This window comes from Ambystoma mexicanum, chromosome 9 (assembly GCF_040938575.1).
Source record: "Ambystoma mexicanum isolate Mex_15411 chromosome 9, UKY_AmexF1_1, whole genome shotgun sequence".
NCBI classification, from domain to species: Eukaryota; Metazoa; Chordata; class Amphibia; order Caudata; family Ambystomatidae; genus Ambystoma; species Ambystoma mexicanum.
The window spans coordinates 1,188,777,915-1,188,792,312 of NC_090931.1; the positions used below are offsets into that span (position 1 = coordinate 1,188,777,915).

Here is a 14,398-nt window from a genome sequence, read left to right on the forward strand (position 1 = left end):
TGGCAAAAGCCTCAACTGACACACGCTTCATAGGTCGGATAACCAAGCAGGTAGGTGGCAGTGCTGGAGTTGGCTTGGCCTGAGGTGTAGAGAGGGTGAGATGGAAGGAGAAAGTGATCACTCCAGCAAAGAGGGGTGGTGAGAGGGCTAGAATGGGGACGGTCTGAAGAGATCATTACACCTAGAGTGTGCACTGCAGAGTGATTTGGGCCAGAGGGGAGGATAGAGAGTGAGAGAGAGTCACAGAGGTCGCGAAAGAGTCCTGAGGAAGGACAGGAAGCATCCAGGTGGATGTTAATGTCTCCAAGTAGGATGAGTTGAGTGGTCGAGGCCAGGAGGAAGGAGGAGAGGTCCTCCCACTCAGAGAGGAAGGAGGAGATCTGACCAGGTGGCCAATAGATGGTAGCCAGAGTAAGGGATTGGCCAGGAGAGAGCCTGTAGATGAGACATTCAAAAGGGGAGTAGGCCAGTGAAGGAATGACAGAGGCAGGAATCCACTCTGGGAAGATCAGGACTACACACCCTCTGGTATGGTTGGACCTAGGTGCACAGAGGAGCTTGTAGCCATCAGGGTGCAGAGTGTCAAAGCTCGTGACAGAGCTGGCCGTGAACCATGTCTTGGTATGACCGAGGACATTGAGGTTAAGTCCTTCCAGGAGGTGGCAGATATCAGAGGTGTGTTTGACAGCTGATCGAGAGTTTAGAGTGGCAATATGAAGGTTGCCATCCTTGAAAGACTTGCGGGGAGGGTTGCAAATCAGAGATATGCCTTGTGAAGGTATATAAGAAGCCTGAGGGGTGCAGAAGAGGAAGGAGGAGAGGGCAATGTAGCCAATGAGGAGCCCCTGGGGGCTGTCAAGGAAGCTGTGGAGGGAAGAGAGGGAACAGCAGGAGAAGACAGGAAATTGATGAGGCATGGGAAGCGTCTATCAAAGAGGAGAAGGATGCCCTGAGGGCCTTGAATCAAGACGGTGCCATTCAGGTAAACATTAATAATGACCTTAGAGGAGTGGAAGTAGGCCAGGAGAGAAAGCAGATAGCACAGAGACCATATGAAGAGTCCATAGGTCTGGTGAGGGAACAACAAAAAGGATGTCAGTGAGGGTTTGTCTGGTGGAAGCACTGGTCAGCGATAGGGAGGCCTGGGTTGGAGACCAGGTTGTCCTTTTTAAACTTTTTCCTACCAGATTTCTTGAGGAGAGCAGGATAGTCGATAGAGAAGCAGTTAGAAAAGATAGGAGAAACAGAGAGCACCATAGAGTAGGTAGGGAGAGAAGAGAAGAAGAGGGGGTGGGAGAGAGGAGGGGTGAGACACTAGCGAAGGACACAGGGAGGGGTGCAAGCAGACGAAACAAAGAGGGACGAGACAATAGTAGACAATTAACCAGTACGACAAGAGCTCAGACAATAGTAGATCAGTTTGGTAAGTGAATTATTTGCTATGACGACAAAACCAACAAGGACAATAATAGAATAGTTTGCTAAGTGAATGATTTGCTAAGGGGACACATCCAAAAATAACAAGGACAAAGCAGTAGGCAAATGAGAACCTGGAAGAAGGGAGAGTGGAACGGAACAGGAATACAATATAAAACAGGGCAGTCAGTGAGGTGAAAACAAAACCACCAAAAACCAAAACAGGAGAAATTGGCGAAAGCGGACCTAGATGAGGGAGGAATATAAAGCAGAAAATACAGACAGTGTAAGCAAAACAGGGCTGTCAGTGAGGACGAATTAACAGCACTGAAGAGTGATGACCCCAGTAGGCAAAGATACATAAGAATGGGACAGTAGGACAAACAGTGATCAGGGCAGAACAGGCAGAAACAGAGGGTACGTAGGAGCAGGGGAGAGAGGAGCGGGACGTGAGGCAACATGCGGTCAAGGAATCATGAAGAATTTGCAAGACACGTGGTTAGGGAGTTGCAAGGAACCACTCAGTCAAAGATTGTGAGGGACCACAAGGGCAGCGCGAGGCAATGCGTGGGGCATGTGGTCAGGGAATCGTGGGAAAGTTGCAAGGACACACGATTAGGGAGTTGAGAGGAACCACGCAGTCACGGATTGTGAGGGACCACACAGGCAGCGTGAGGCAATGCGTGGGGCATGCGGTCAGGGAATCACATGAAGTTGCGAGACCTGTGATTAGGGAGTTGCGAGGAACCACGCAATCAAGTATTGCGAAGGAACCACATGGGCTAGGACGTGAGGCAATGCGTGGAGCATGCAGTATGGGGAGGAAGCAAGGACATGCAAGGACACGCAATCAGGGAGTTACGAGGAACTACACAATCAAGGATTGCGAGGAGCCACACTGGCAATGGAGTGACGCAATGCGTTGTGCACATGGTCGGGTGGAAGATGGGCTCTATAAGGAGCCTGCCTTCCAGCTCTGTGGCAGCTATCTTGGAACAGGTTTTTCGATGAATTAACGGGATGTCGTGAGGCACACTGTTCATTCATAGAAAAGACCTTCCCATCAGATTACTAATGCCTTTAGTGCCCCGGGCTACTAAGGCAGTAAACCGCGGTGCTAAAGGCGTTAGTAATCCATTCCATGGCCTATAACGTGTCAGTAACTTCCCAGTGGCCTCATTAAATGCCCTTGCTTTGCTGTGTCTTTCAAATTGAGCTGCCAGGCAGTTGCACCCAGTATAGCCCGTGGAATGGGGTACTAATCCCATAGTGTACTTGAAATAAGAATGCTGGCAGTCAATGCTAACAAGAGTATTTCATATGTGGCTACAGGCTGAAGCGGCCTTGCATGGACTTTAGAATTGCTCATAGGCGTAGAATGCAATTTATAACAGATACAGCCAGGTAAAGGTGGCAGTGACAGAGCTAGAGGCCCTCACACCTCTCCCACAGCACCCCGGGTACAGGACTGGCTCTGGTAAACACCCTGGCAGGAACTGCCTGCTTTTTGGCACAGGTGTGCAATTTGCGGGGTGGAGTCCTCTGCTTCACTATTTACACTTGAGAGGTGACGAGAAGAGCTCTATTGATTTGCAACAGTATGACCTCTTATGTACTTCTCTCTTAAGCTGCAGACATGCGTTAGTAGCTAAGCCTTAGGTATATTAACATATCCCATAGTATTTTCCCTAGCGCAACTGTGCACCAGTATTCAATACTGTTTGCAAAAGGGCATTTACATTATTCTTTGAAGAGAAAACTCATCTGAACCGATCTCCTCCGTAATTTTAAGTGGAGGATCTTTAATGGTGTGAAACAGTATGCAATGGAGTTTGCAAAAATTAAGCATGTTCATTTTTGTGTAAGAATCCTAAGTTATCTGTACATGAATGCATACAAGCACAATTTGATAATAATACATAGAAAACGTACATAGGACATTTATGAAAGACTGGGCACCCATCCGTGCTGCCAATTCCTCAATGGCATTCAAGTTGTCGACAGAAGGAGCATTTGCATTGAGTTGACACTGGCACGTGTGTGTCAGAAAGAGCGCCAAACTGCCACTGCATCAGCAGTGCAGGGTCTTCCATGATGCTGTCTATGTATGGAAAACGGGCCCCATTCCCAGGATGTATGTAGCGCCTAACATTGGATCGTGTGCTGAATGCTGCCATGAAAACAAGCATCGGGCAAGTCAATAGGTCTCTCTTTTCTTTTGAAAGTGTCTTGTGAAAGAAGAGGAGTACCTTTTGTATTTTCTATTAGCATTTATTTGAATTTTTATAGCGCTTTCACCAAAGTGTTGTACACAATTAGTAAAAACGGTACAATAATAAAGGATAGAATATCACAAATGCAAATAGTAGAAAATCTGGGAATAATGACACATTTCAAATATTTGAATTAACTGAAAGGAGGTGAGGTTTGAGACTAGTTTGGAAAGTGTTTAAGGAGGGGGAAGAATGGAGGGGGAAAGGAAGCAAATTCCAATGCTTGTTGGTGCGCACACCGAGCGATGTACCAGGAAGTACCTCTTGCCCTCAGTATGCTTTCCGTTGGATCGTGGACTCAAGTGCATTAATTGCTTTTGCTACGTGCTTGCTGGAAGGACTAAAGTGTGATAACACTGAAGCCACGCCCCCTTTGAGCCACCGTCTACTTAACCAGCCCCTTGAACGCACCAGCGTGTGCACACTGAGCGAAGTACCAGGAAGTAACTCTTGGCCTCGGCACGCTATCCATTGGATCCTGGACTCAAGTGCATTAATTGCTTTTACTACGTGCTTGCTGGAAGGACTAACGGTAATGACCATAACTTTGCAAACTTGAGCTTACATATCCGAAGGAATATACTATAACTCCCATTGTTTGCATTTTTACAGGGTGATAACATTGAAGCCACGCCCCCTTTGAGCCACCGTCTACTTATCCAGCCCCTTGCGTGCACCAGCACGCGCACACCGATTGAAGTACCAGGAAGTACCTCTTGGCCTCTTCACCTCGTCCATGTGGCGTAGGGGTGGGGAGTACTTCCTGGTGACATTTGCTCGCTTCTACCGTGTATTTTATTTTTAAAAAAATGTTGTGGGTGGCGCTGAGTAGCAGGTTACATGTGTATAAATATCATGAAGGCTCTTTCTTTAAAATCAGGCATGCCATCAAGCCTTACCATCTCTCATTGTATAGAGACCTCGGCTCAATCCTCCCAAGCTCCCACACATCTGAACTCCACGCCAGTTAGATGTAAGGGCGTCAGAGGGGGCTCGCTCAACATGGATATTAGATTGTTTTGCAGTGGATCTCTCTCCGTGCATAGGGCGAAGACTAGTTTGGAAAGTGCTCAACCAGTGAATCAAATGGGAATCATCTATGGTGCATTGATTGACATATATTTTTCTCAAACGGCAAAAACCATGCATTAATGGATCACAAAACACACTCCTTACCACATGGATAAGACTGGTAGTATATAAAAGAAGGTGTAAAACATGACGCACAATATATCCACAGGAATTGCACCTACACGTAAATCCGTATATTCCTTTAAAACATGTCTTTATTTAATTCATTATAACACTCTTAAAATGATCATATTACATAAAATTCATCATCCAACACACAAGATATAAAACATATAAAAAGACTCAACTTTACAACACATAACAATCCCAAGAAATCGGGTTAAATCTGCTGATTTTTACATTGACTCCGTGTGGGACTCCACACTGAAGAAATTTCTTTTTCAATATCAGTTTTATTAGTATTTCCTCAATAACCCAACTTGTACAAGTTTCTGTCCTAAGAACACGTATTACTGTGGGACATTCATCAGGGGTACAGATGGTATGTGTTTGTATCTGAAGGTGGATTATATCTCTTTCCTGGCACTTTCTTGTCACTCTGAATATAGCTAAAAAATTGACACCTTCTGAATTGTGGTGATAACTTCCACAAGCCTCACCAAATCGTAGATTTTGGTGACACACGACTTCCAAATGATTACAGGAGGTCGCTCACAAACTGCCTCTCAACTTAGCACTTCCATGTAAATCAGGACTCCAGGTGATAGGGTTAGGTTAGGCGGCGTATTCTTACCTGGGATCTATCCAGAGGCCACACTCGGTTTTTCAAGGGAGATTTAACTTTGCCGTCCCACCCTATCACCTGGAGTCCTGATTTACATGGAAGTGCTAAGTTGAGAGGCAGTTTGTGAGCGACCTCCTGTAATCATTTGGAAGTCGTGTGTCACCAAAATCTACGATTTGGTGAGGCTTGTGGAAGTTATCACCACAATTCAGAAGGTGTCAATTTTTTAGCTATATTCAGAGTGACAAGAAAGTGCCAGGAAAGAGATATAATCCACCTTCAGATACAAACACATACCATCTGTACCCCTGATGAATGTCCCACAGTAATACGTGTTCTTAGGACAGAAACTTGTACAAGTTGGGTTATTGAGGAAATACTAATAAAACTGATATTGAAAAAGAAATTTCTTCAGTGTGGAGTCCCACACGGAGTCAATGTAAAAATCAGCAGATTTAACCCGATTTCTTGGGATTGTTATGTGTTGTAAAGTTGAGTCTTTTTATATGTTTTATATCTTGTGTGTTGGATGATGAATTTTATGTAATATGATCATTTTAAGAGTGTTATAATGAATTAAATAAAGACATGTTTTAAAGGAATATACGGATTTACGTGTAGGTGCAATTCCTGTGGATATATTGTGCATTGATTGACATGCCAGTCCAAATTCTGCCACCAGCCCCAGTTGTTTTAGAAAAAATCGAGCAGGAGATGCCTACAAAAATGTCTGGTTTTCATCAATCCATTTCTGACACAGCAATTCTAAATAACATCCCAGCTTCAGCAGCACCTACAGAATCTATTTATTCAACTCCGTCCGCGAAGGATGAGGCGGTGATAGACTTGGATCTCAATGACTGTCTCTTCTATCTCACTTTCTGAGACTAGTAGAATACAGACAAATACACATGGTACAAATACTACATTACATACACATCAGTCTGAAACACCATTAGATGTGACGTTGCAAGCCATGAATTTGGCCATCCAGGCATTGGGTAAAATATATCAATCTGTTGATAGATGCTTATTAATGCAGGAGGAAACTATGCAGAAAGTGTTATCTTTACATAAATTGACAAAACACCAAGTGCAACAACACATAGCCTCCAATATTCCTGCATTATCATTCAATGCTATGTCAACATCTATAGCGTGCCAAACTGATGATAGGTCGGAACAGTGGCCCTCTGTACATGTATCCACAAAGGCTGGAGAGAGTAGAGGGTTCATGGCCGCCTTACCATGCATTAATTCAATCATTTATGATCCATCATTGGATGTTGGATATTTGTTCATGAGTCGGACTCGAGTGTATATACTAGGTCTGCCCAAGGAAAAAAGAAACTTTATTCTATTTTCAATTCAGCAGTTACCAGTGCTCATAAGAAAGTGATCGTACAAAGTTCCGCAAACGCTCATCAATTGTCAAACAAGGGTGAAAAGAACTCTGTTCTAACATTACCAAAGAATAAAGCTGCCTTAAAGCCTACAGGAGGAGCGGCAACAAAACAATTCTTTAAGGCAATTTCGATCCCAAAAAAAAAATAACAATGCAATTGCCTCTCAAGCAATCAAAAAAAATATTTGTTACAAATGCATGCTAAGAAGAAAATGAGCCTGCCAGGTTTTCAACCGGCTCAAGCTTTAAATTATCCCCCTTTGAATGATCTTCTCAAAGTAATAACGCAACAGAACATAGATGGTGCTGCTTCAGTTGGTCACGGCTTGGAGCATGACAGCCAGGAACAATGCACGATTAAAAAAACGAAGGTGAAGAAGGCGCTAAGTGAAAACCAACACAGAGCAGAAATCAGAAAGGCGGTTGATGCCTATATGTCTGGACAGACTCAACCTCAAATAGAGTTATGTAGAAAGTCATGTGAACTCAAACCATCTAAAGCATCTGCCCCTGGTCAACTTGATAGTGAGTTATCTAACAGTAAGGACTCATCTTTAGAGTCAGGTACTACAGAACCACTTCAGACACCCAAGGAAGATCGTAACACTCTCACAAATATAGAAACAGGAACTGAGACCTTTTCGGTGAGCGGTTGCCCTCAAGCTCATACTTTAGGAACTCAAACTAATGATGCCTCATTTATGAATGATTTTTCTGGTGCAGTGATCCGCTTAAATGAGAGTGCACTGGGGAATCTCCAGTCCTCCAATTCTCCAAGAAAGTGATTCATTGAAGCAGAAATGCTTAAGAGCAAAAGTGTGACAAAAGGAAATTCAGACATTATTAAGAGAAACCCTAGTTTATACTCTTTAATTTTAGCATGCAAACCATCTACATCTATTCAATATGATTTAAATCGTAGGGCAGTTATGGCAATATTTTCATTTATTCAACAGTTAGAAGACATTGTTTCTGCTGATTTAGCACTAGTTTAGTTTGTTGATAAGAGGAATTTAAATGCTGTGAAACTTTGAATGCAATCTAGAGTGGTGCAAAATTTAATTTGGCAGGCAAACGACTCAGGGCCTCATTACACGGATGGCGGAGAACCATGACGCTATTTGCGCCATGGTTCATGCCGGTAAAATACCGGCACCGCCTTGGCGGAAAGGGAAATTACCGCCCCATTCCAAGGTTGGCGGGGCGGTAATTCCCCCTTCCACCATTGCCCTTCCCCATTCCCATGTTTGCCCCATAGGGCAGAATGGGAATGGGGAAGGCGCTAATTACGGTACTGCAAATTGCGGTACCGTAATTAGCTCACTGGGTCCCTTTGCGGGTTGGTTTTTAATGCCTGCAAAAAGCAGGCGTTAAATTCCTCAACCCACAAAGGGACCTCGTAGTAAGGCGGTAAGGATTTACTGGTACCGGTAATGAGGCCCTCACTATTCAAATTGGGATTTGAGCTGATCACTGACCATCGTATTGCGCAGACAGTTCCCATCCAGCAAAATCAAGCTTAGTGTCCTAAACCAAAGCCCTTAGTGTCAAAAAAATGTTAGAAACAATAATCCTTCAAACAAGCCATGTAATTGCCACCACAATACACAACAGAAATAACTAGATTCATCTACAGGACTTTCTACACTTTCACTCGTCAGTTGGAACACGAGAGGTTTCAAACACTTAGTGAACAACGACCAACATCATCTAAATAAACATGACCTATTACTCCTTCAAGAGACATGGTTAACCACTCCTCCCATTTGGGAAAACTATAAAGTCTTGAATGATTACTGGAATACTGTTGCCATAAGTGACGATTGTTTTTTTTAAAGATCTGAACAATCTGTTAGATATGGTGGTTGAAGATCACTGGACCAGGTTTTTCATTCTTGGTGGTGATCTAAATTTAAAGTGCTTGGACAATGTGCAGGGGCACCTCAGTCAGAAACTCCTGCGATGGATGCGATGGAAATGTTTGGTCAATCATAGAGGTCTGCCTGTCCTAAATGGTGCTTTTGCTTCAGACATACCGCCGGTGTCGACTTGGCATCCATCAAATAAGTACACAGGCCACAGCTGTTAATATGCATTTTTGGGTCACATATTTCAGTGAACTCTATGCAGTGCCTGAAAATAGTTTGAATCTAGATGTATTAAATACACCAACTACTTTCAAACTATCTTTTGATGAAACTGAGATTCTTCATCTCATACGAACTGCCAGCAAATCAAAAGAAGTTGGTCCTGATGACCTGTCCAAATACATCATGCAAATGTACCCGGAACTCTGGGCCTCTATATTATTTAACATTTTCTCTGCTGTTAATTAAAATCAAAAGCTAACACAAGCATGGACTCAAGCCATAATGGTTCCGATTTATAAAAAAGGCGATCGCAAATCGCCGGACAGTTATCATCCAATTTCGTTATTGGACGCCCCTGGGAACATTTTCAGTAGGTTAATACTCAAGGAATTGAAAGCTTAGGCTGAAGAAGAATTGCTATTAGACCCTTTTCAATCAGGTTTTGTCAGGGGGATGGGTATGATTCCTAATATATTTTCCATCTCCCTAATTCAAGCCCATCAATTGGCTCAAGGACAGCTCTTGTACTTGGGCTTTGTCGACTTCAGAGCCGCGTTCGACTCAATTGATCGAACCGTGCTTCTAGCCAAGCTAAAATGACACAACTTCTCCCCTTCTTTGTTATCGTTGATAACATTACTTCACACAAATACGTCAATGCATGTATGCATTTCTTTAGATGGTAAGTTACCACCAAGCATTGCCACTTACAGGGGTATGAAGCAAGGATGTGCCTTGGCCTCTTTTTTGTTAAATATTTTCATTTTAAATATAGGTAATTCTTTAGCAAATTGTTTGGGTGATCACCCCCAAAATTGGAACGCAACAAATCCTGTATCTATTATATGCGGATGATTTGATCCTTTTATCACAAACACTGAGGGGGTTACAAAACATGCTGGAACAACTTGGCATGTATGCCCTGGCCAACAATGTAAACATTAATACTAATAAAACACAGATAGTGATTTGCAATAATAATCAGAAGTCCAAAATACACAATCATAAATGGTACTTGCAACAGTGTACACTTGAGAATGTACACCAGTACAGATATCTAGGTGCATTCATTCAACACAAAAAATTGTTAATACAATACACATGTGAAGTTAAAAACAAATTGCAATCCCCAGTGTCCCAAATTAAAATACTTACCAGAAAATTTGGAAAATGTTCTATGAAACACACCATCATGTTTTATAAGATGAAAGTGACACAAATCTTATTGTATGGAGTGGAAGCGGGCACTCCGAAAGAATGAACTTTTTGGGACAACATAGAGTCCATTTATTGGAAACAGGTGTTGCAATTGCCAAATGGAACTCCCCTAGCATTGATTCGTTATGAACTAGGCCTCTCATCACTTTATCCACATGTGATTTGGAAGCAATGTGCCTTTCTCCAAAACGCCTTGGTTGGTTTAGATAAACCGTCCATCTTAAAGGTTATAGCATACAATTTGCTCACATCGAAAAACAATTTTCCTTCCAATTGGCGCAAGTATATCTTAAATGCATTATCTGATGCAGCTGTCACCATTCATCTACTTATCACAAATCCTGATCGGGCCAAGGTAAAAATCTTTCAGCATGGTTGGGCAGAAAATATAACAAAGTGCTCAATGCAAAGAGATTTTGATATATATTTGTTTGGTATCAAAAGGTACGGGATAATAGCGAACTGTCTTGTAAAATATCCATGCGCCACCACTCGCAGAAAATACATGAGGTTCAAGCTAAATTTGGGGAACACCCGCGATATACTGCATAGAAGAAGAATGATCTCTATTGAACAAAATTATTGCCGCTATTGCTTGAACGCGAATCAACCAGAAAATCTACAACATCTCTTAGTTGATTGTGAGGCAGTGAGCAGTGTACGCAGCAGATGCTTCAGAGATAAATTAATATTCCAGAATCATTTAACTCAGTATCAGAAATGGCAATCCAAGAATAACAATACAATTAGCAATTGTTCAATTTTTAGACACAATTTTACCAAACGCTGTTTTTGATGAGGAAAAGCAACGTTAATCTTTTATTAATTGATTAAATCTGTATAAAGATATACATGGAATGGATCCAGTTTAGAAGGTCCTTACACTCTAGATTTGCTATCTTACCTGTTATGGTAGGTGGATAGTTATGTGGGAGTGTGAATTTAACCTTAAACATTCAGAGTTGTAATGTCATTAATTTGAATGTGTATAGGGACAATGATGACATGTCATTTAATTTTGAATGTTCATGAATTCAATTTGTTTTTTTTTCAGACTTTATTTTTAGATTTTTATTATTCTGGATATTCCATTATGTATGTATGAGTATGATGTTACATTTTAATAATTGTATTTGTAATTGTTAATTTGAAAAGTTGATATATCAACTGAACAAATAAAAAAAAATGCTTGTTGGCAAGCAGTGAGAAAGAGTGGGAACGAGAAGAAGCACAAGGAGGTTTTGGGACAGAGCGTAAGAACTGATTCGGCAAAAGAGTGCGAGAGGGAGTAAAGCGATCTGAACGCGGACAGGTAGAAAGGAGTGAGACCACAGATGTATTTGAAAACAACAGAAAGAGAATGAAAGAGGATGTGAGCATCAAAGGGGAGAACGTGTACGCAGGTCTGATTTACTGAGCTAAAGAATTAGGTAATTAGGTAATTTACACTTACTCCAACAATGGCTGAAGTTCTACTTACACTATTTTTTTTTTTAGCTTAGTATGTTTTATTGTACTTAACCTATTTGTTCAGCTTGGTGAATCAGCCCAATACAAATGTAAATGTGGGCCTGATTTGATAAGCTAACAAAAATAGCGTAAGTTAAACTTGCACCAAAAAATGGCTTAAGTTCTTCTTACACTATTTTATTTAGATTAGTGGATTTAGTCTTACTTAAGCTACTTGTTTAGCTTAGTAAATCAGCCCCAGGCATCTCTTTTGGCAAGGCAATTGATTCCAATTATTGATTTTAGTGATAAACAAATACATCACATACATACAACTGTGATTGATGAACAGCTTACTAAAGGATGCTTAGGATGTTGATAAGCTTCAGTCCTGAAACTCTCTAATGTGATAGGTTGTGTCCAAACTGCCCCAGTCATTTGCTGCAATTGCAGGTTTACATTATTGGAACAGCTAGACATTCTTTCACTGGAAAGCAAAAATACTTGCTTGGTAAAACACAAGAAGTCCAACTTCCTGCATTGCATATGCTAGGCCCATGTCCTCTTAGTAACATCGTTAATATTTTATTTGTATATCACTGAATAAGTAATAACATTATAACGAGCTGATTTCATCCGTCTAACCCAGCAACACCCACCACTACCTCCCCTTCCTCCCCCGATTGAGAGGCTGCCTTCTTTAATACTTGTTGCTTACAATTCTGGGTGAAGGAGACGCATAATTATAGTCATGATGAAAGCAATGTAACCTCAGTGTCCGCCAAGCATTAAAACCATATTTTATAAAAGTGGTTGCACCATATGAAACTGACAGAACAGCTCACACATGTGTTTTAGCATTTTCTTTATATATATTTTCAGTTAAACCTCCAGTTTCACATCTGCATTAAGCCGAGCAATGATCTTCAAACTCCTGCTAGCTGATTCTGTGATATCTGAGACCACCAAAGACATCATTTCATGGCAAGAAGAAACATGTGATCAAGCTGCAAGTGTGCTTCGTATTTGATGAGTCCAGACCACGTCTCAGCGCATAGACTACGCTCCAGCGCACACGTCACTACTTTTGTGATACAGCGTCTTAATAATGGCCTGCATATGTGTGTTTATTTTCTGGTGTGAGCATGCAAACTCAAATCACAACTGGCATTTATTTGGACGGACACATCAAAGTGAGATGCAAAAGTGCATCTTGTAATCTAGATACGTATTTGTGCTGTGCTCAAGGCCAGGCTGCCCATGAGAATTGTTTGTATTTGCTAGTCACTGGCACTCATTTCTACCAAAACCATCATTCTTTAACTGTGGTAAGAAAGAACTTGCCGCAGTAAGCAATTCTTATCAGACTGCCCCATCCCCGGATACCATGCACAGTGTGGCCCAGACAGTAGCCAGAGGCAACGCATTGCCAACAGGCTGCATTTAATATGTCTAAGAGCAGGCTACAATGCTTTATTACATCGCTCAGAAATGAAGTGTCATAGTAGTCCTGCTTCATTGGATTTCACTCTATATTTGTATCGTGTGCATTTGTTTGATATATTTTGTCCCAACAAACTGTACCGATTTCAAGAGCTTTTTTTGACAGAATATGAACGTTTATTTACGGTGAGTGGATGTAGACAGAAGTTGACACCAGATCTCAGGGTAAAGCTGCTTCGCAAATAAGAGTTCAAGAAAAAAAAAACACCAACCAGAGCTAGTTATTTAAAAAAGAAGAAAGAAAGAACAAGCAGTGAAACAGTATTTTGTGGTTATGATGCAGGCCTACTTGCGCATGCCGCAGTGCAGGAAAAGAAATGATATTTGAATATTAACAATTCTACATAGCATGCTATATTCTATGAGGTCGAATTATTGTTTAATCTGCGGATTCTGCTTTGATGTGCACGGAATAACAAGGAGTACAATATTGCAATGTTGATCACTAGCCCCTCAGTAGTCCCTCATTGGGAATTCATTGACAATTCAGTTGGAATTGTGACTTAGTCTACATAATGGCGAAATGATGAGAAAACTGAGCGTAAAATGATGATCATATGTTACAATTGTGCCGCAGGAGATAGAGTGATAGTGGGTCCTGAGGCCTGCATCGCGTAATGCAGCACTGGTGGGTGCAAATGCATTGAAACTATATACAGTGGCCGGGCTTGTCCGAATGCACATCATATGTGGCATATCATGAGAGTACAACTAGCTCTTTCACACACATCCTTATACACATCCAGCGGTGTTCAAAGTGCTTTATGTGGCGTGGGCAATCACGGAGGGGGTCAACTTTCTTTTGGGGGTGTGGCTTGAGTGATGCGTGTGGTCTAGGAATCGATGGCCATGCCCAAAAAAACACAAGTTGGCACAGAATGCTCAGGAGTGGTGTGGCCTTTGTAACTAGGCATATACCCAACACGACACACTTAGTACATTTCTACTTAGATATACTCTCCCTTAACAAATCAAAGTTCCAAGTCATTATTTCTTGGACACTTAATTCGAGTCCACTGACAAAAGGTCAGGGGGTGAGGTTCATTAACAGGTGCACTAATATCTCAGTATGTATGCCAGACAAGACTGCCCATCAAAGCCATTACACATAGTCATGCTTTAAGTGGGAATGGGCTGCCCGTCTTCCTTTTGCGAGCCAAACTTTGGCAAAGGGCAATGGCTTAAGGCCTTCAACATGCCGGACCACTATGTTTACGACATAAGCAGG

The 14,398-nt window shown here is 41.9% G+C and overlaps 1 protein-coding gene across 1 annotated transcript in view; it reads left to right on the forward strand.

The window, feature by feature from the left end:
- LOC138489003 (von Willebrand factor D and EGF domain-containing protein-like) overlaps positions 1–13,245 on the forward strand; it is a 3,370,177-nt gene extending 3,356,932 nt beyond the window's left edge. Inside the window, exon 24 of the mRNA XM_069616529.1 lies at positions 12,550–13,245. Within this exon, the coding sequence (XP_069472630.1) occupies positions 12,550–12,578 (29 nt within the window). The 3' untranslated portion in view covers positions 12,579–13,245. The remainder of the gene's footprint in view (positions 1–12,549) is intronic.
- The last annotated feature ends 1,153 nt before the right edge of the window (positions 13,246–14,398 follow it).